At 32.1% G+C, this 21288-nt stretch overlaps 2 protein-coding genes across 5 annotated transcripts in view; one reads left to right on the top strand and one right to left on the bottom strand.

Annotated features, from left to right (window-relative positions):
• Positions 1-14091, bottom strand: part of LOC108553220 (synaptic vesicle glycoprotein 2C) — an 18862-nt gene extending 4771 nt beyond the window's left edge. Inside the window, exons 1-4 of one of the 4 annotated variants that reach the window (XM_017908032.1) lie at positions 13925-14091; positions 2616-2666; positions 2120-2281; positions 317-479 (exon numbers count right to left, since the gene is read on the bottom strand). In XM_017908032.1, the coding sequence (XP_017763521.1) occupies positions 317-479; positions 2120-2255 (299 nt within the window). In that variant the 5' untranslated portion in view covers positions 2256-2281; positions 2616-2666; positions 13925-14091. Of the gene's footprint in view, positions 1-316; positions 480-2119; positions 2282-2615; positions 2667-5641; positions 6012-13842 lie in introns of those variants that run through there. The other 3 variants (XM_017908031.1, XM_017908030.1, XM_017908033.1) reach the window with 3 other exon arrangements.
• A 6696-nt stretch (positions 14092-20787) lies between these two features.
• lovit (loss of visual transmission) overlaps positions 20788-21288 on the top strand; it is a 4668-nt gene continuing 4167 nt past the window's right edge. Inside the window, exon 1 of the mRNA XM_017907980.1 lies at positions 20788-21288. This exon is cut by the window's right edge and continues 1 nt beyond it. Within this exon, the coding sequence (XP_017763469.1) occupies positions 21196-21288 (93 nt within the window). The 5' untranslated portion in view covers positions 20788-21195.

Consider the following 21288-nt stretch of genomic DNA (forward strand, 5'->3'; position numbering starts at 1 on the left):
AGCGGTTCAACGGCAAGATTACCAAACAATCAAACACAATTTTAAAATAAAATTTTCTGATATAAAAATGAAAAATTACATTACGGTTGTTATTCAACCAATTATGATTAGATTAATTTTCATTAAAAGAATAAGAATTACAATTTAATATAGTTTGATTTGATTTAGAAATTAGAAACCAATAATTAATGTAAATAGATTACTTGATGGATATATGACATGATATAATCTGTTAAAAATATATGATATGATACTAGATAAATAGATAACAATAGATAACAGTAGATAAATAAATAAAAGTTTAATTCATACTAACGCTGCACCGCTTAGAAATTTCAAGAACAAGAAGACCCAATAAAGTGGCACCACCGATGCTAATAATTCGGAGACACCGTGTAGAAACAACGCCACCAATAAAGACATTCTTCGACCTTTGATAGCCGCATAACAACCCCATATATACGAACCGGCTAACATACCTATAAATTGATAATCAATATTACATTAACACAGATTTTTATCCAAAGAAAACCAGTTGTACATATTATGAAATAAGAAGATTAGCATCCTGACATTTAAACTCGTTTGTAATAGTCAATGTGTCATGAGTTGTTTTTCAGTCAAGAATTCCTTTTGATATGAAATTGAATATTCTTTTCGGCTTCCCCCACCCCGGGCGCAGGCATGCGCGTACGCATAAACTTTTACCTTCGTATTCTTATTTTTATAACATCTTATTTTAACGATATTTTAACTAGTATTGCATAGAAGTTTATTACCATAGCAATTGTGTGGAAATCTTAGACGAGAGAAGAATCATGTTCTAATAGAATGGAGGCTTCCAAAGCTTAATTAGTCGCATACGATAGGTGTCATGTATTCGATTGCAGTAATTCACTAATCGCGTCTCTCGTTAAGGCGCTAATGAATAGGTTAGTTGTTTTTACATTGTTGTTGGAAACACGTGTTTAATTAATTAGTTTACTTCTTTTAGCACTTCATTCTCTTGGGACATAAAAATATTTGCGACATGCAACGAATTGATACTCTGTGGAAATAGCGAAAAAAATTGTAGGTGATGAAAATATAAATTTAATGGTATATTTTTTTACAAACACCTACAGCTGCGAAAAAATATAAATCTTTGATTTTCAGCGGCCTGAAATTACTCGTAAATATTGACACGATAACAGGGTAAAATTAAGGAATTTAAGTACACGTATAACCTCATTTTCGAAATATATTTTTTAAGAAGTTAACACCGTATATGGACACTGCGACGGTACGTCCCTGCTTTTGGCGCATCACAATTCATTTAATTTATGTCGCATTCCATTTAAAGAGCATTGCCGTCTCGACGCTTTTGCACAAAGGTTTTCTTTACCAAAGCTCATCCACACCGAGATGAATCAAGATTATTTTGTGCATAGTCTTTCTTTGTAAAAATCGATAAATAAACTACTAACCATCTATCATAAAAAAAGAACAGATAGGAAACAACGTGAAAAATGAACAAGCAGCGTTAAATGTAATAAATAAGTAAAAAAATATTCAATTTTTGGCAACATTTATCTCAAAAAATTTTTTTCCAGTGACCAAGATTTGAATAACTGTTATTGAAGCATAAACAACGGGAGTGAGAATTGAATATCAAATATAACTTGAAGTTCTGCAAGGATCTTTATGTAAGTCGAAAGGAACGTGGTCTGATGTTCTGTTCGAGCTAAGCAAAACACCATAGAGTTACTATAATACCGAGTAGAAGTTAGACCGATCCGGGGGCGTATACGAGCCACGGAAAGGCACGCGAGAAATTTTAATTCTAATGATAAGGTGAACGCAACACGAGTCCACTAGTCTCATATTTGATAGAGATATTGAAAAGATACTGACTTGAACACAGAACAATTTTTGTTTATGCGAAGCAAACACGTTAAAACGCGCATAATGATATGGATATAAATAGCTGTTGAAAGATATTTTTTTAATAAAGTAAAGTATCACAGAATAGTGAATATTAACAAAACTTTTGATGCATATGAAAACGAAAGGGGTTAATGAGCACATTGGTATGCTGAAAGAAGTACCATTTAAAATATTAATATTATTAGAGAGTTACCTAACATGGGGGCAGCACTCAGACGTCCTTTGTCCATCGTGGTCATTCTGAAGTCGCATGCTGCAGATGGTAATATAAATCCGATGCTCGTTATGCTGAATGCTACGTTCATAAAGATCATACTGCAGACGGCCATAACCTTAAGGTTAAATTTGCCAAATCCTATGGAGAGAAATCAGAAACCAAATGTTAGAATGAATCATCTTTTTTCAAGAACTTCAGCAAACGAGAAATAAGAGAATGAATTAAAAAGAGGCGAAACTGAATGCATATAAAATTAAAAAAAAAGAAATAAAGAAAGATTATTGCAATTATACAGGGTCACTAATAACTCCATATCATATTAGTCAACATTTCAGAGAAGTCCTTGTCAAGATTAAAAAGATTTCATTGATAAAGAAAAGGATAGGTAGTAAATAAATTAGGTTGAAAAAAGCATTGTTAATTAATTCATCTCTCCCCTTCACGGTTGTTACATCAAAAGTATAAGGAATACCTGTTTGGTCGACGGCATCTTGAGCCACGCTTTCCGCCGTTTGCTTGGTGGCTGCGAATACGAGAAAATAACGTGGTTACTCATAAAAAGAGAAACAGAGACGTAGAGCGAAAAAAGAGGAAGAAGGAAAGAGAAACTGTACAGGCTGACGTGAAAGTCAGACCCGCCACCGTGCTCGCATATGTTCATTCCGAGAATAAAAACATTCTTCGAACGTGCAACGTCCTGAGCAATCCGTCGGGAACAAAAGCGAACGAACTTTGTCTCAGTGGAAGCTTCTCCTTATTATAAGTGGGCTAAGAATCATAACAGCGTATATCAGTCATGGTAGCACGTCACCACTAACATTTTTCACAAGGCGTCTTTCCATGTTTATTAGAAAAGGCTCCATATAACAGAGTAACTCAAAATCACAGTCTATTTTGAGAAGTAATAGAATCTTTAAGAAAACAATTACAAAACGTAATAGCTTACATATAAAATACACGCTTCCATTTAAATCTTTTAAAATATAATTTTAATAATTTTTCTAAGATAACCAAATTTTCCTCTTTTTTCAGATAATGACCCTGTAAAGATTATATTCCACTATGATGACCCTATAAAGAATAGTAGTGCAAGACAAAAGACATAAAGAACAAGAAACTGAAGCAAAAATTGAAAAAATTTCATAAGACTAGAAATTATGCAATTTGCGACTTAATAAACGGATTCACTAGGACTGGATTAACTGGATTTGTGCACGACTAAATATTTAAAACTACGTTCTGCAAAACACCTGGTCGCTTCAAGATGTTCTAGAGATATCGATACTCGACATGTAAAATCTAATAACTAATCTGCAGGCCATATGCGACTGTACATTAAACACATGTGTTCTGTTTTGGTATACACACACCTTCGTTTTTTATAATTGTCTTTCTAAATCTCCATACATTTTGTGAAATTATGGAAATATATTGCGGCATTAAATGAAACTAAATTAATGAAAATTTTAGAAATTGTAAAAGACGAGTAGTTTCACAATTTTGACTTGCACCGTTATGATTCAGAACCTATCAAATCATTCGTTTCATGGCGGTATATTTTACCCTGTTACCCGTTTACATTGTATTTCTTTGTTCTGTCTATACAATGAAATACTCGTCACCGTTGACTCATAACCTGGCCCCCTATCGACAATTACCTCTACTTTTCTATTTAAAATGCTCATTGTACTGAATTAAACTGTTATACGTGATTATCTGCTTTGTTTCCGAGGTTTTTGTTTGAAATTTTGGATTACGATTGAAATAAAGTTCCGTTTAGTTCTAAGTATTATCACTATTGATAATTACTCATACTTTAATTCGGATTTCAAAACAAGGTAAGAATGGTTTCATGTTATATTTTAGTTAGATATTGGTTTAGGTTCGATCTATATTTGGATTAGGTCCAAGTTCGACTTTAATGGTGATTATTCAATCTTTTATTCGACATCATTAAACAATAAAAAGTTTTGAAATCAATTTGAATTAATTTTCAATGAATCTACCTTTGAGATATTTTGTTTTAGATTAAGTTTGAAGTAATTTTAATTAGGTTTGAGTTAAGCCAACATTGATGAGTTGTTTGTTTAAAATCTTGATAGGTTTTGAGTGGTTTTAGATGAAATTTATGTCACTTACAGAATCACTATTAATAACCTCCTAGGTAATTATCCTTTCTATTTTGTATTACGATATATCGAGAATAGTTCTTGATAAATGTCATTAAATTCTGTTGTTTTTCTTTAGCAAGATAAATGATTTGTATTTATATTATATAAATTACGTTATTAATAGTGCAATAAAGAAATCAAAAGGAAACAATGTACGCAATGCCAGTGAATTCAGTTGTCGCAGAACATTGATTTCTATAATAGAAATTTCTCTCCCATATCATGCATCGCAATGCAGAAAACATCTTCGTATCTCGACTCTTTCGTTTGCCTGACCACGCCAACGTAACAACGAAATTATTCGTGTATTCAATATGCATAAAACTCCCTGAAACATTAACGATTGACTTATCAAGGTTTAAAAAATACTAAATTATTAATTAATCCGAATTTCATGTTAGAAATTCAACAAACCAGGTATCATAAATTAGCATTTATACATATTTTCAGATATTCTTACCTTGTATGACGTTATCTAACCTACACTAACGATAAAAATTGTTACTAAAATAAAGAGAGCACAAAAGTTGTTACTAAAATAAAAATTACTTAAGAACAAAGAAAGCATTAAAATAATATTGATTAACAAAAAATTTAGTTTTACGAATTAATAATCTATTACAAATTCTTGATATTCTTCGTTTTATAAGTTTTCTAAATAATTACACAATAATGTAAAGCTTCTCATATATAATTTCATGATTATAATATTTTTTCCTTCACCGCAAATTATCTTATAAATTTTTCGCGATAATCGATCAAAAGGCTTGCCTTATCTTCTTTCATAAATGTATTACTAACAGCCAATGAACAAAACAACTACCGAAATCAAGTTCATTGTATCGTTACATTAATATTTACGTATCGTACAATACGAATTATAAATAATCGTTAATCATCGGCACCAACGATACTTGGCATATTTTTATCACAACCAAGCCTTTAGGAATTATATACTCTGCTTCCGAGCATTATGTCGTTAGTGTACAAATCCACGACGCTTATTAACCCTATCCTTAAAAAAGCATACACATCCGCAGTAACCAGTCGTCGTTCATACTACCGTTTTCATCCGTTTCGCATTAATCGACCGTACAATCAAACGCATGGACCAGCTAAACCAGATCTACCGGTGCAATAATATTTTCTGCACGATAGGAATTATTCTTCTCACTTGACACACTCTAAAGACCTCATCTTTTTAAGCAGCACCCGACAGATGTTTCGAGATAATCACGTATGAATTTACGTCGCATCGAAACAATACGAACAAAGTCAGAGGAAAAAGAAACAAAGACACAAACGAACCACGCGAAGAAAGGGTTACCTTGTAGCGTGGAGACGGCGTCCGAGACTAGCGGGTCGGAGGCAGCCGGCTCGATCTCGAATCGAGCGATATCGCCCGACATCGTACGCGCGCGCAACTAACGCATCGCTGTACCGTCGTTGATCTCGCCGATGGTAGCGCGGTTATAACGCGGCCTTGCTCCACGCACGATACATCGACCACCGTCGGGTCTTGCTCGCCACGAAATCGGCCGACCGACTGCAACCGACTGCGCCGCCCCCTATAACGTCACCGACAGTAAACCTGCTCCCGTCTAGGCCTAGGCTTTTGCCGTCTCGATTATCGCGCCTGGGCTTTCGTGTTGTGAGAGCCCGACCAGTGCGTACTTCTTATCATTGCGAATGGATGGTTGCATACATTGAATGCACAGTATAAAGATTCTATAGCGAGGTCAAATTATGAGATTTATCAAGCGCTAAAAATTATAGGTATTTTAAACCCGAATTGAGTGGTAATTTTTTCTCCTAGATAAATCTAGATCAATTCTTCGCATTTCTTAGGAACACTTTTTAGGAATTTTGCATCACTTGCATATTATTTATTGTCTATGTATTCGATCTATTGGCATAGCCTATACGAGATTTAATAATAATATAAAAGAATAATAAATTGAGAGCCACCGTTTAAGACAATATTCTAATTACATGTCGAATCTTGAATACAACAACTTTCTAAAGATGAACACCTTCAAACAATAATGTCATTCACAGTTCCCTTTCATTCACTTCGGTATATATGCATTTGTATGTTTCTTAGTATATTATGACTTTTATAAAAAGCTTTCATATACCCTTATTTTTCCAGAAAACACCTTTCCCATCAGTAACTTCATGAACGTGCGAAATCCTAACAAGTGCCAAGTCACTTCACATCTTGGTATAACCGAAATATCATTTTACTTCGAGTAAAAATTAATTTTTTATTTTTATCTTATTATATATTATTATTTGTTAAAAGATACAAAAACAAAAACGATAGCTGCACAAGTAACATTGATTAAATTATTAAACTGACGTACCGTACGTGTTAGTAGTAAGAATGCATTAAAATATGCTTCGTGAACTGGTACAGTGTTTACGGTGTAATTTCATTGATAAATAATCTCAATTTCTTTTCTTACAAACAAATTGGTCTTTTAGTGAATGGCTTCGAACGCTGCGACAAACTCGACTTTGCACTTTTTGATGTATTAGGCGAACAGGTGTTATCGACGAAGGATTAAACGAGGAAGATTCCAAGAACGATGTCGATTATGAGAGTGGATGTTGAATAGAAACTTGAATCTCTTTGAATTTCGTCTTACGTAAGGAACAAATATACTTGGTTGGAAAACGATTTGAATGAGTATTAATGCACTGGTATATTAAATTTTCATCTACAGGGTGTTCTATGACTGATCACCATGTGATCACTATGCCGATCACCATGTTCGTAAGGACTATTCTAATACTTTAATATAAATAATATTTTAATGCACCGAATGAATTTTTAAGATTAATTAAAATACTTAGTAAATAGATAAATAATAATATTTATTACTTATATTTAGTATATTGAAATGTATCGATGAAATTAGCTCTAATTTTACTAACATACAATCATTTGTTATCCACTAATTTAACAAATTTGAAATTTTGTACGATAAGACACAGCAAATGTTATGGAACCTAACGAAAGTGGAGCTTTGATAATAGTGTTTCCTTATGCAAAATGTGATTTATTATGAATTTTTCCCTATGTGCAATTATGTAAATTATATATTCCTATTCAACGGTGGAATTTTGTATTGTGAAGATTGCGTGGTTCATTAATTTGTTAACTGGAGAAGACAAATTAACACATTTACTGCTTAAAAGTTTTTGTTACACTTAAAGTTTATAGTAGGTGTAATGAATTTTATAATATTTCTTATAAAATTCACTACGAAATTTTGCAACTTAAAAATAGATATAGTGTCATAGTTCCTTTTGAGTGTACAATAAAGAATAACAAAAACTGACTTAATAATGAACATATCAATTCTGAGTACCTGAGTAATTAATTTATTGAAGTAATAATTATCCCTTATGTGATAATTTCAAGATATACCTAATTTATTCGAATAATTTGTTTATTCAGATATTCTGGATAAACAAATGTTTTATTTTAGTCTTGCTCACTTACATTTCCAGGTTCGTAATAATAAATGAATAACACATTTTTTATAAAAACAAAAAACATCGAGATCAATTGGCAATCTTTCATGTTCATTTGCTTTGTTTTGTAAGCTTCAAAAGAATTCCTCGTTTTTTTCGACACATGGCAAAATTAAATTAGCATTATCGCTAATTAACTGTGTAGATAGCGTAGAAATTTGGTTACATGGTATATCGGTAATTGAGATAAACTAATCTGTTTAATTAAAGACTGGAAAAATTGCACGAGATAGAGATAAATAACTATTCGAAGTTCTTTTTTCAACTATTATGTGTAACGTATGAACCGAATAAATATTACATTCTCATAATTTTGACCAGCTTTTTAAATAAAGAATTCTTCTCATTCTCTTCTGAACCAATACATTTTTACAAACTTTTTTAAACAGAAGCAAAATCTTCCTTCTATCAGGCAAACATTAAGGAAGGTGACTTAAAAGATTTAAAAAAGTTTAAAGAAATACATTCATATTAAGAACCATACTTTTGCAGAAATGTTGTAACGTAAATTAATAAAAACAAATGATTGCTTAAATCTTTTTTAGCTTGAAAAGTATTTTTAATAAGTTCACAGCCACGAATGTAAATGTTACATTTTTGTTGTAAGCTACCGATAATTTTCGCTCAATTTTGCATAAGTAGTAGTTTTCTAATTTTCTTTGATGAAGGAGAACGTAAACTTTAATTTGTATTATTGAATTTATCTTGATACTATCTATAATACTTAATAGATAAGATTATATTTTGTCATTTAAAGAATCAAGGAAGTTCGTTATTTTTCTGAAAAACCTTTTGAATTTCTTAGTGAATTTTAGACAAAAAGATTATAAATTTTGATTAATAATTTCTTTTAAAAGAAATTTCAAACTATTTGTCAAATTTTTTAGTGAAAAGATCTACAATTTCACCATAAAATTTTATGAGGTAATTATATATTCTTTTGTAAAAAAAAGTAACAGATTTGGCAAATTTCTAACGTATTCCCATTTTTCTTTGTTTTATATATAATAGATTCTTAAGATCGATACTTGCTTCCAAGCAATCTTCTTCTCTCGTAATCGATTCTGTTTCAGTGACTTAAGCAAAAGGAAAGATAAAAACAATGGAAAACCTGTCTCGATGCTCGTTCACGCGCTTGAAAGGTGAAAAACAGCATAACGGAGTGCATAATGGATGCCTGCGTATGCATTAGGCTGCAGACTAAATCCTCGTTGTTTTATGGCTCTGGGAAATTCCACCTTGGAATTCAATCGATCACTTCCTTGTTCGTTTTGTACTGTTTCGATCAATTAACGTTATCCATGGCTCTAGATCATAGTTTATTAGTAATTTTTAAAAGTTACGATATGTGTTGCAATATAAAGGTCAATATTTAAATTCGTACTTATATTAAATAGACGTTATCTACACGATGTTTCACTTTAACGATTCGTACGATGGTTTACTCGTTTGTGATAACGTGGCGAAAAGAGCTGTTCATAAAAATTTATTTGTATTAAGTGGACAACGTGATATAACAAATAATTTTGCGTTCTTTGTAAAAGAGACAAGCATTTCGCATTAAATTTTCTAATAGAAATACATGACCCCTGTGATAAAAATTCTGTGCTGTTTTTAAATATAATGTTATTACGTAATGTGGGTTAATTATACTTTTGTTTGCTATTATGAAGTACTGAAGTACATAAGTGAGGTATTTGAAAATTAAAAAGTAGAAATCACCTGTTAAGATAGTATCTCCCGTTGATTAAACTAATAAATAAGTAAATTTGCTTAGTCACTCTATTTTAGAAGCATCATTTTATCAAGTGATTTATTGTTTGTACACAGAAAGATATAATTATATTTTTCTATGTACAAAAAGAAATGAACAATTGACCCTTTAAAAATAGCATAACAAATAAAATAATACTCTATACTATATTATAAATATAAAAAAGAACATTTTTTGACATTTTCTTTTTACAAAATAACGATTCTAAGTGAGCAACTTAATGCATTAATTTTGAAACGTTTGCACAATAAAACCAAAAGTCAAAATAAATATTTTTTAAATACCTCGGTACGATTTTCTTTGTTATATATACCTTTTATATAAAAGCATTTTAGTTTTATTAAAACATGTTTATCACAAACCCAAGTTAGAATAAAACAAAAATTTCTCGTATTCTAATTCCGTCTTACACCACATGTACTCTTACTCCTGGTGAAAAAAGAAATAATATTAATGAATCATTCACTTTATTATAAACGAATTTTGACAAAGGGAGAAAGAAGAAAAGAATCGGAAAACAAGCACTTCATTTACGATCTAATAACAGACGATAAATTTACCTGTTGAAAGTCTCTTCGCATGATTTAGACGCCTCGCAAGCATAATCGTTTAATAAATATATATCACGCTCATTAAGGAAAGCCCACTTCAGGTTTGCACCTCACCTTTATCGATCCTTATAAAGGCAATTAGAGTTGATAAACGTGTGCAGACATCGATTTTACAAATCTTCTACGCGAGTTCTAACGTCGTAACTATCACATATAATCATATGTTTTTCATATACAGTAACAAACATGGCGAGAATATGGCGGGAAAGGTACGGTTTTATCGGTGGCGCCCTTAACTTCTGTCGATCAAAATGTACATAGTTACAACGTGGTTTATTTCGCGACTGACTATTTTTGCACGCGTGTCACCGTGTTAAATCGAAACGGTGTCAAGGACACAACGATGTTGCTACTTTATAAACAATGATTCCTTGTTTGCTTATACTGCGTGATGAAAATGTACATAATTCATTTGAAGCTTTTTTTTTAAGTGTGTGTCAAATTTTAGGTTATGTAGTTACCGTTTGTTTTCGTTCGTTTCATTATTTTGTTTCTCCTTCTTTTTATTTAGAGAGTGTAATCTTTTATATCAATATAAAAAACGTTAATTCGCGTTAATCTATCCAGAGATTAGTTGAAATCGATCAATATTTTCATTTATTTTCTTCCTTTTTTTTAAATACAATCCCGGGATTAGTTTGTTCTGGAATTAATCCGAAAATGGTGATAAGTCAGGCATTTCTTGTGAACAATAAATTGTAAATAAGAAAAAGCATCGTTCGAAGAATGAAACACATGATTTGCATATGTGAAAATAACATTGTGGATAAAAAATTGGGAAAACTAGAAAATGGAATAAAATATCATCAGATCATAGGTAACTACCAACTTTATGTTTAATCGCTTAATTTTATTTCGTTCTTTGTGTAGTACACTAGAAAGAGCATTAATAATTTCTATTAATAATCTCTAAATTTGTACGAATATTCTTCCTTCGTTAACGATGCAGGGGATATAACCTCATTCGAAAGATCTTTTTTCTGATTTAGTATTTCGTAAAGCGAATTTAGTATTTCATTCTGTGCAACGTAGGATCGGAAAATGCAAAACGTATACAAACTGATAAACTGCATCGGTTCGAGTCTGTTCGTTCTAGTTCATTTGCGAACTGTCATTGGCGGATGAATATGCGTTGCATTATTATATCACTCGATAACACGTTTATTTGACGATGAAAATGTTACCCGCTAACAACTTATGCACGGAGCGCTACTAGGTAGCTGGCGGCATCTACAGGCTGATTCAAATATGGTGTAGTAACTAGTAAAGGACGGACAATACAAAACAATTGTGCGAATATTTTTCACACAAGACTTAAAAAATATTTAAAAAATTCCTTATATATATTTAATATACCACATATAGAGTTTTTTAGTTCACATTTTACGTAAAATATATTGTTATTATTACTATTGTTAGAATTCAGCTTTTAGCAATATGACATTTCTTCTTTCATGTTATTGGCATCCTTCCATAAATTAAAATAAATCGCAGCCCTATTATTTGGACTTCTTCCGAGTATGAAAGAATTTTACATTGTTTATTTAATACATCTTTTTATACTCTCATAATTTTTACTTATAAAAGTAAAAATAAAATTCTGCCTATATTTATTATATTTATTACATTTGCTATATATTTATCTTTCACTTACAATTTAGGTGAAATTTATGATTATTGTTAAGATTTTAGTAATAGTCTTGCTTTTTACATTACTGTTTTCCTTCACCCTTATTATACAATATCTTTTTTCAATTTATAGCTTACTTTACCTTTGTAAAGTGAATTTAAATTCTGTTTCGTGACGAATAATCTTTTTAATTTTTAATCTCTACTTTTTCTCTGTTTTCAATTATTGTTATTCGTTAATTAATCTACATCTTACTTTCTTCTTTCGATTTTTTATTTCTACCGTGTAACACAGTACGCGTGTAATAATATCGTGTTATCGTTTTTATTTGTATTAAATGCATCTTTATACGCATGACAAATATTTCGTGTATTAAAACATAAAAATATGCTTCCGTAAGCAACCCGATAAAACATTATCGCGAACTGTTTCCAGAGCACTTTATAAAATATCTTTTAACTACACCATCGCGTGTCATATGCACGATTGTTTATATATATCACAAATCTTTCGTATTATTGCCAAATTTTTCACTCTTCATGTTCTTATTTTATTTATGGTGCTGCAATATTTATTATCTTACACGATATGCACGCAATATTTATTACTTTCGCGTTATTTCCCATATTTTCCCTTTAATTCGTAATTTTCTTAATTTTCGGGACGTCTTTAAGATTTTCCAACTATTACCCTATTTTTATATGCAGTATTATTTTAGCATTTCCTCGGAGCTGAAAAATCGTGAGCATTGAAGTGGTTTTATTTCACAGATAAATAAATCAACGACAATGGCGAATTAAAGACAGTTCAGATAATTCTAGTTCAACGTTCTTGACTTTGCACTCTGAGAAAGAACTTGAGATAGAAAATAACTATCTTGTCATTTTACTTTCCACGTGATTTACTGTAATTAAATGCCTTTTTTTATTTCTTTCTCTTGTTTATTGTCCAGGCTTAGCAAAAGAAGGTAAAGAAAAATGTACATTCTTTCGTATCCATTGTTTCGGATTTGTATCTCCTTGTTTTCTTCGTTTGTTTCTTTATTTAAATAGAATATAACGTAGTGTAACTATGTTAAAGGATAATGAAATGTTTTTACTCGAAATTCATCATTCTCATTTTTTCTTCTTTTATTTGTATTCTTCTTCGTTTAAACATAATATAATATAAAACATAGGATAACCGTGTTATTTAATATATATATCGTTTTAAATTGAAGCTGTAGCAACAGACAATAAGAAAGGACGATCTAAGATTTTTAAATATATGTTGTACCAATTTAATTCCAATATCAATTCTTAATTGATTCGCAAATGACAAATCATCTATCAAAGTTCTGATAACTAGCGAAGATTGTATAAAGCGAATTACACTTATGATGCAACATAAACATTCTTTCTATATTTGTAACTGTGCGAGATTAATCAATGTCGAAACGATTAATACTATCTTTTATCGTCAGAAATTTGTCTCATTTTTATTACCGAATTTATTTTACTATTTTATTCTCTTTTATTAAAATATATCACCTTATTGCTAAACGAGATACACAGAAACTGGAAAATCGGTATTACCCTTCAAAGACATAACTGTATCATTAACAGTGTAAAGGATGTGGAGAACAAAATCCTTTAAGGAAAATATTTTTCTAAAACCTTCATTTTATCACACAATTTATCTAAGATAGAATTTATGTCTTCCAAATATTTTCAAATTAAAAACATGACGAATAAGATCTCCTAAGTCACTTTCTCCAAACAAATCATTATATATCTCAAATTGAAAGTCTAAAGAAGAAAATCATTTGAGTCCTCTTCTTCAAACAAATTGTTCACGTAATACGATTAAAAGAAGCTGAATAATCGACCCTTCAAAGACAGGTCTTCAGCAGTTAAAGAAAGAAAAAACTCGCAATCTTACCCACGAGTATAATTCTTCGTCGATAATAATCCAAAGCTGATCCAACGTACCTGTTTCATTTTCGACATCCATATCAGTCGCCATAGCAGACCTTAGATATTCCAACAGGAAAATAAAAAAGGATCTGCAAACCTTCAACACTCTCTCCTTCCACTTCTTCCCTCCTAATGATCAACCACTTGTACGCAGCAGCTTAAATCATCCAAAAAGTCTAATTTATACCATCCACCTCCCTGTCATATTCTCTGATCAGTGTACCAGAGAAACTGATCGAACACACGATGAATCAGCCCTGGAATCACGACGTTAACTGAGCTTCGAAATTAGACGTAGCATCGGTGTGTCGATGTCCGAGCTTCCGAAGAAACATCGAGAGAGAGACACTCAGCTGGCACCGACCATGTGTGCTGTAAATACAGCTGTGAAGATGCTCGTGAAACGTTTTGTGTACGTCACTAACGTTTATTCGACGGAGGAAACATCGGTTCTCCCTTCTTTTTTTTTTTTTTTTTTCAAACAGACCTGTTTACTTCGTTTTGATATTTGACCTTGCTGTTGTGACGAAACCGACTCGTGGTTCGAGAAACTGAGCGCAATAGGGGATGACTGCTAAAAAGGTCCTTGTGAAGAGATTGAAGAGATTTTAGGCGAATTGCACGTGGTCTTGGTAAAGAAGAATGGAAATTTTAGAAGCTTGTATTTAGGATGAAACTTTTTGTTAGTAATTTATCAGTCGCTAGTGGAAAAGAGGTTAAAAGCGCGAATAGGGGATGAAGATCAAGAAGGTCCTCGCGTAGAGATTGGAGAGGTTTTGGGCGAATTGCACGTGGTCTTGGTAAAGAAGAATGGAAATTTTAGAAGCTTGTATTTAACATGAAACTTTTTGCTAGTAATTTATCAGTCGTTAGTGGAAAAGAAATTAAAAGCGCGAATAGGGGATGAAGATCAAAAAGGTCCTTGCGTAGAAATTGGAGAGATTTTGGGCAATATGGTTTGCACGAAGTCTTGGTAGAGTAAATGGGAAATGTTAGAAGCTTATATTTAAAATGAAACTTCTTACTAGCAATTTACTAGCTAGTGGAAAAGAAGTTAAAGAAATCTGAGGAAGAAATGATCTCGGGCAAGTAAAAGATTCTAGAAGTTTATATTTAGGATGAAGATTGCTCTTGAAGAATTATTTTCCGGCAGGAATAGAACTCAAAGGAATAAGTGTATTCTTCTAAGAAGCTACGTATACAATTTAGTCAGTGGCTAATTAATGATCTTCTCATTCGTGTCTCTTTTTGCAAACTGATGTTGCGTGACATAATTCCAACAATTGTGCCAATTATCACAGGGTTAAGTGGACAAACGAATACGTTGAAACCGAGGAAGGGAACACCGGTAACAATTATCGCTGACAACAGTTTAATCTTTCTTCTTCAAGAGATCACCCTGTTCTTAATTAATTTAATTAGTCAGCAGAATTAGAGGAGAAAATTAAACAAGTAGTGTTCTATATTGGAGTCCCCTTTTGCTTTAAAAAATAGTTCTTCTTATTCGTTTCTTCTTTATCGTTTCAGATAAAATTTGAAACTCATCTTTTCCTTTTTCTACGTAATGTTTTTTAACAATTAAATGGTTCTTAATTTTTATTCCTAAAATTCGAAAATTTGTCCACGGTAGATTAATTAAACACTTGGTTTGGTATTACCAAACACTATCTCCATCCATTCATGAAACGCGGAAATTACTTTCAAAATAAACTATAATAAAACTAAACGACCAATAAAATAAGTAAATCATTTTCTTTGATCTTTCAACATCCCTATCGAGTTTGAGCGATTTGAACACCCAAGATTTTGAAACGAGAGGGAAAACGGGTTCATCGATGCTCGTATAATAGATAATTAAAGTTCATCGGACGATTTCTGTCTTCTTCCATTTCTACTCCTTTCCTCGAAATTTCCTGTTAACCTTGGACCATTCTCATCCATTTCTTCACCTCGTTCGATCACCGTCGAATCACTCTCTCTGCACCGATTGCCACGACAATCGTCCACCAATTGTACAGTGTACACAATCGATTTTAATTCGACGTATTTTTAGATCAAATAACATCTCATTGAACGTTGGAAATATGAATCGTAGAATTCATCGAATCAATAACTTGTATTAATAACAATGCGTATTAGAAAATAATACTGATTGAGACGGTTCCAGAAATAATTGTATTACATCGTATAACAGGATGATTTCTCGTGAAACAAAAATTAACCTCAAATCTATGTTTAGGTTAATTCGTTTTATGTAATCTATTTCATAAATTGAAATGTAGACGTTACTTAGAAAAATATTCCAAAATCTACTGGGTAAAAACAAAGTAAAGATATTGTTTACTGATTTAAAATTGAAGGTTAGGTATATTTGAAAAATATGTAAAACCTCGATTCGATCTTGATTCGTCTTGAAAATCTGTATGACGTTAAATATTCGTCACATGGGAAGAAATCAGGAATGATAGTCCTTGAAGGGTTAATTTATATATCTGCACTAACAGACGAGGTCCCCATAGACTCGAGACATGCTGAGATAGTAACTCGAGAGGGTTTGAATCTGAATTGGAAAAGTGATTTACATGATGACTGCACAGACTAGTTTAATTAAATGATTACGAATCGATAATCGCGAGAATAATTGTATTTGATGATCGACGGGGAAAAGAAAACAATGATTTTCGCACTCTAAGTTAGTGTATTTTAGTACAGGAAAGACATACAATGAACTTAACCTAAATATCTGTTTATATCAATTCGAAATTAACACACACATCCTATGGTTTCGATGTAATAATTATATTGTGTTAATAAATCGTTAAATAATTAAAAAGCGATTATTAAAGTATACAGAGTGGTGGGCTGGTGGAGAGTGTAGATAATTGTTATTAGATAGTCAATGACCACAGACTATCTTATCAATATCCTGGACAACTCTTCAATCAAATTTCACATCTGTTCTATTCGAAATGAAATTGACAAATGATCCCGAATTAAGCAGCGATGGCCTTTATATAGCCAGCAGCTGCCTATCGAATGCAGCCGAGTAGACACGATCGTTGCCGATTCGGCTAATAATTACTTTTATATTATAACAGCCAATGATTCGTTAATCTTTTGTTTTAGTAACAGGTTATTTTGTCATTAACAATAAGCTTGTTTATTATTAACAATAAATTTATTTATAATGTTGTAAATAAAATTTATTACTAAATTTTTAGGTTATAACGAGAGCATAATGAAACCTTTAATTTTTTGCAGGGTTAGTATTTCAGGGGATAGAACACAAAGTTTCATAATATGTTAAGTCTATTATATTGAGTTACTAAGTTATTAAATCATTGGAAAATATAATAACAATTTTTCAAATGTTATGGATTTAGCACAAATTGGAAGATAGCTATAAGTAGGAATAATAGCGTAATAAATCCAACCCCTAACATTACAGGGCTATTACTTTTTGATTCGACAATAAAAGATCTTATGAACGTACTGATCGCATTTTTATTGTCGGGAAAATTGGAACGGTCGGATGTATATTAGACGGATAGTAGGATAGATAGCAAGAATAAACGTTAAGGAGGGGATACGCGTGATCCAATAGGGATCAACGATGACTGTAGAATTGATTGGTGTTTCGTTTTATAGAAACGGTTTACAAGAAAATTGTCTTCTTTTTTCAAGAAAATAAAACGGGTCATAATATAATCATATTCTTGATTAAAAACGATGAAGATATTTGAAGTATGACAATTATACTAAGAAATTATTTTACACAAATTTGAAAAATGTTTTTCCTTTGTGCCTTTAATGCAGGCTGTTCATTAAAAAGAAATTATTTCCTTGATATTTTTTTATTTTTATTATTTTTATTATGAGATACATTTAGTTTGAAAAATTCGAAATTTCTGTTTTTAATTTTATACTCGTGAACACAGGAGGCAGGAGATTCCTGCTTTTCGTCGTTATCGTGGTCTTACGAGAACGGATCGGAAACTTGATAAGATGTAATAAAATAATCGGATTGGAAAATATGCTTCGTCTTTATTAACCGTTCTTCCGGAAATTTTTTTCAAAACTAAGAAATATAACATCATCCACGGAAAGCAAGTTATAATTAAATGCAAAAATAATTTCAGGGAAAAAATAGATACATAAAAATATATTACTTAAATTACGTTGGAAATGTTTTGTAATAAACTCCTTTCAAAATTTAATCCCTTCCATTTTTTTATTGTATACTTCTTGTATTCGTCAGACGAAGAATCTAGAATCTAACGAATAATTTAATTTCGTTTCATTCGAATATTTTATTTTTGCAATACAATCAATCACTTTTATTCTGTTTTGAAAACGTTGGAAACGTTTCAATTTCATGAAAGAAAATTTTTACAATTGAGATGAAACGATTGAAACGTTAATTTCGTGTCGTACCATTGCAGATGGAACTTAAGTCTGATTGCATAACGCAGATTGGTTCTTGCGATCGACGCACGTCGATAAGAATTAAGACGACATTTGCGTTAGTCTTCAATAGGATAGAATGTTAAATCATTAACAGATCAGATCGCCATTGATTGTTTTCCTCTTGTAGGGTTAACCAACAATAAGATCGTTCTAAAACGTTAGAAACAAAATGGAAGGAGATTCTAAGAATATTTCAATCAATACCTTGTCATCTTATAATTAATTAAAATCATCACGTACTTGGGAATATATTTTGCATTAATCAAAAAAATTCCTTTGATTATACCATCTTATAGTAAACATATTTCAACAAAGTGCTTTGGAATATACAAACATACATATGTATTAGTTTTCACATCAATTCATCAAGTTTTGAATTCTTCATTAATTTTAATAATTTCTAAATAATATACATCACGGCAAAAATATAACTAGAAATATGTCATTCTCCTAATCTTCACAATTAAATAGTGCCTCTATAAATCAAAATAAGACAAAATAAGTATTAGAACGAATAACATTATTTTATTATGCAAGCTTGAAATAGCCATATACTATTTTCTGAATACTTACTAATAATAAAATGCTTCTACCTACTGGAATAGTACAGAAGTTAAAATAAATATTATATGTAGAGTAACTTTGTAACACCCAGTATACTACTTTCTTGTACTTTCTTGCCTTGATTAAATAATTTTCTTACAAACGGAAACAGAGGAGTAGAAGGCTAAAGTCAATGTTGTCCACTATGTTACAATACGACTTTATCGGAAGTCCATCGAGGAAGAGTGAAACGTTCAGCCGATGAACGAATTATCGATGCGTATTGCTATCGTAAGCTCTGACAAAGGCGAAGCTCGAACCAAGGCCACATACGCAACAAGACCTACTTTATAGGACTTCCTCGTCGGCTAATACGACGGCTCGATATGCTCGTCAGTGTGTAATTTGTTTCCTGAAAAAAAAGTCACGTTTTCTGACCGAATCTTAACCTATGCAATGACGAAACAAGTATAATGTATACATACATCGTTCCGTTTTATCGCAAAAACATCGTGCAAAGAATTCGAATACATCATGGTAAATTTTTACACAGATAATACGGTATTACGGAAATAATTGTAAAATATCCTTGATTCCTATACACAAGCAAAAAGAGATAAAAATCTCGATGTATAAAGTACAAAGGAAACTTCGATAAATGTCAATAACGTCTAATTAGAGGTTAGAACGAAGTAAAACGTAGTATCTCCTGGAAATCAAAGAAATGAAGAATACCAAGTACAGAGTGTTGGTAACTATCGATGAAATTGAACATGTAACGTAGAAATGATTACAAAAATATTCTTTCCTTATCAAAAAGGCAAGTTACGTTGCGTATATGGAAAATGAGTTGGAACGAAACATTACACTGCGGAAGGCATATACTGTAGAGTATCGAGTGTGAGGCTATAGAATATAGAACATCCTTCGGTGGTAAATCGAATCGAAAATCCGCGTGGAAAGGAGAGAATCGACAAAGTGCAATTTCCGCCGCGGAAATTACATCTACGACCAGCGTTGGAAAGCTTTGTTAAAAAGCTTTCCGTGTGTACACGCGTAAACACCGCATGCACTTGCATGGTCAAGAATAGAGCAACTGTTTCACAGGGACATAGGAGAAATAACTGTTTCGATATGTAATTATTTATATCGAACACATGTAATCTATATACTACACCGAGTAACGATTTTTGACACAGTTACGTTTTCAAAATTATATTTTATACGCGATATATGAACAATATTTTAGAAACAAATAAAATTTACGAAGCTGAAAGAAGTATTGAAATTTTTCTTAAGTTTAAAATTATTTCATGAAATATAAAAAGTTTTAAAATGTTACACTGATATAGTGCTTTATAAATAAGAAATAAACCAAATTTTCACAAATAAAATTTTTAATATTTCTATCCTAAAAAAAACTCTAATAATATCCTTCTTTTTGCAGCATTAATAGCATAATTTTATAGTTATTTATTCAAAAGTGGACATTTTTTTGGCACAATATCATCTCCAATATTTCCGTCACTTTTTCAAATACTTCTCCCATAAATTTCTTGTTTGAAATACTCCTATAGCGTTCCTCTCCATTTTCAAGATTTTTAAAAGCACTATTTCTACTTCTTTACTTCTTCTTAAACACTTTTCACATTCCCAGATTCTTCTTAGACACAGTTCTCTTCGGTACTTCTATCAAAAACCACTTCTAACACTTTCACTAAAAAGAGACTGAACGCTTTCGGTATTTCCACCGTTAAAAAAGAAGATAAAGTCTCTATCTCCTTTTTCCAAACCACTAACAACCGAACCGATTTTAATCAACAGTAACGAGCAGCCACCCGGTAAGTAGGTTTCCCTCGGTACACGGGAAGCTCATTTTACATCCGACCGGAACTCAGATGGAGGGACTAGGTAAGTAGGTATTCACGGTGAAAGGCGACGTCGGTCGAGCTTTCGTCTTGGTCGCGAGCTTGCGGAACCGTCAGTCGTTTCTCGCGTCTCGTCGACGAAGCACACCCCCAACCCTCTGCAGGAAACATCCCTTCGCGTCGTTTCTTCGACATCCGTTTCATCGCTGACCAATGTCAATCGAGCGTGATGATTCAACGAAAGCACTCGTTTAATTAACATTCAACCTTTCCTCATTTCTTCTTTCCTCGGTTCCTCGAAGGAAGAGGAGCGAAGTATCGCCGAGGTGATAGAAGTAAGAAGGATCTTATCTCGTGATCGATAGACATTCGAGGTTCATGGGGAATTCTCACGGAGTGTAGAACGGTTTTGGTGTTTTTCCCGGATTTTCTGTGGCAAAATGAGAGGTAGAACTTTCAGCTGAGGGAGAGACTTGGAAGATCGTGAATCATGGTGGACAAATTGCATGAGTACGAGGGACTCGCTGGCAGAGTGCACGATGTCCGGGATAAATTTAAGGAGAGATGGGAGACGTGGAAAGAG

The sequence above is a fragment of the Eufriesea mexicana genome, unplaced genomic scaffold (genome assembly GCF_001483705.2).
Source record: "Eufriesea mexicana isolate 0111107269 unplaced genomic scaffold, ASM148370v2 scaffold9538, whole genome shotgun sequence".
Lineage (NCBI taxonomy): Eukaryota > Metazoa > Arthropoda > Insecta > Hymenoptera > Apidae > Eufriesea > Eufriesea mexicana.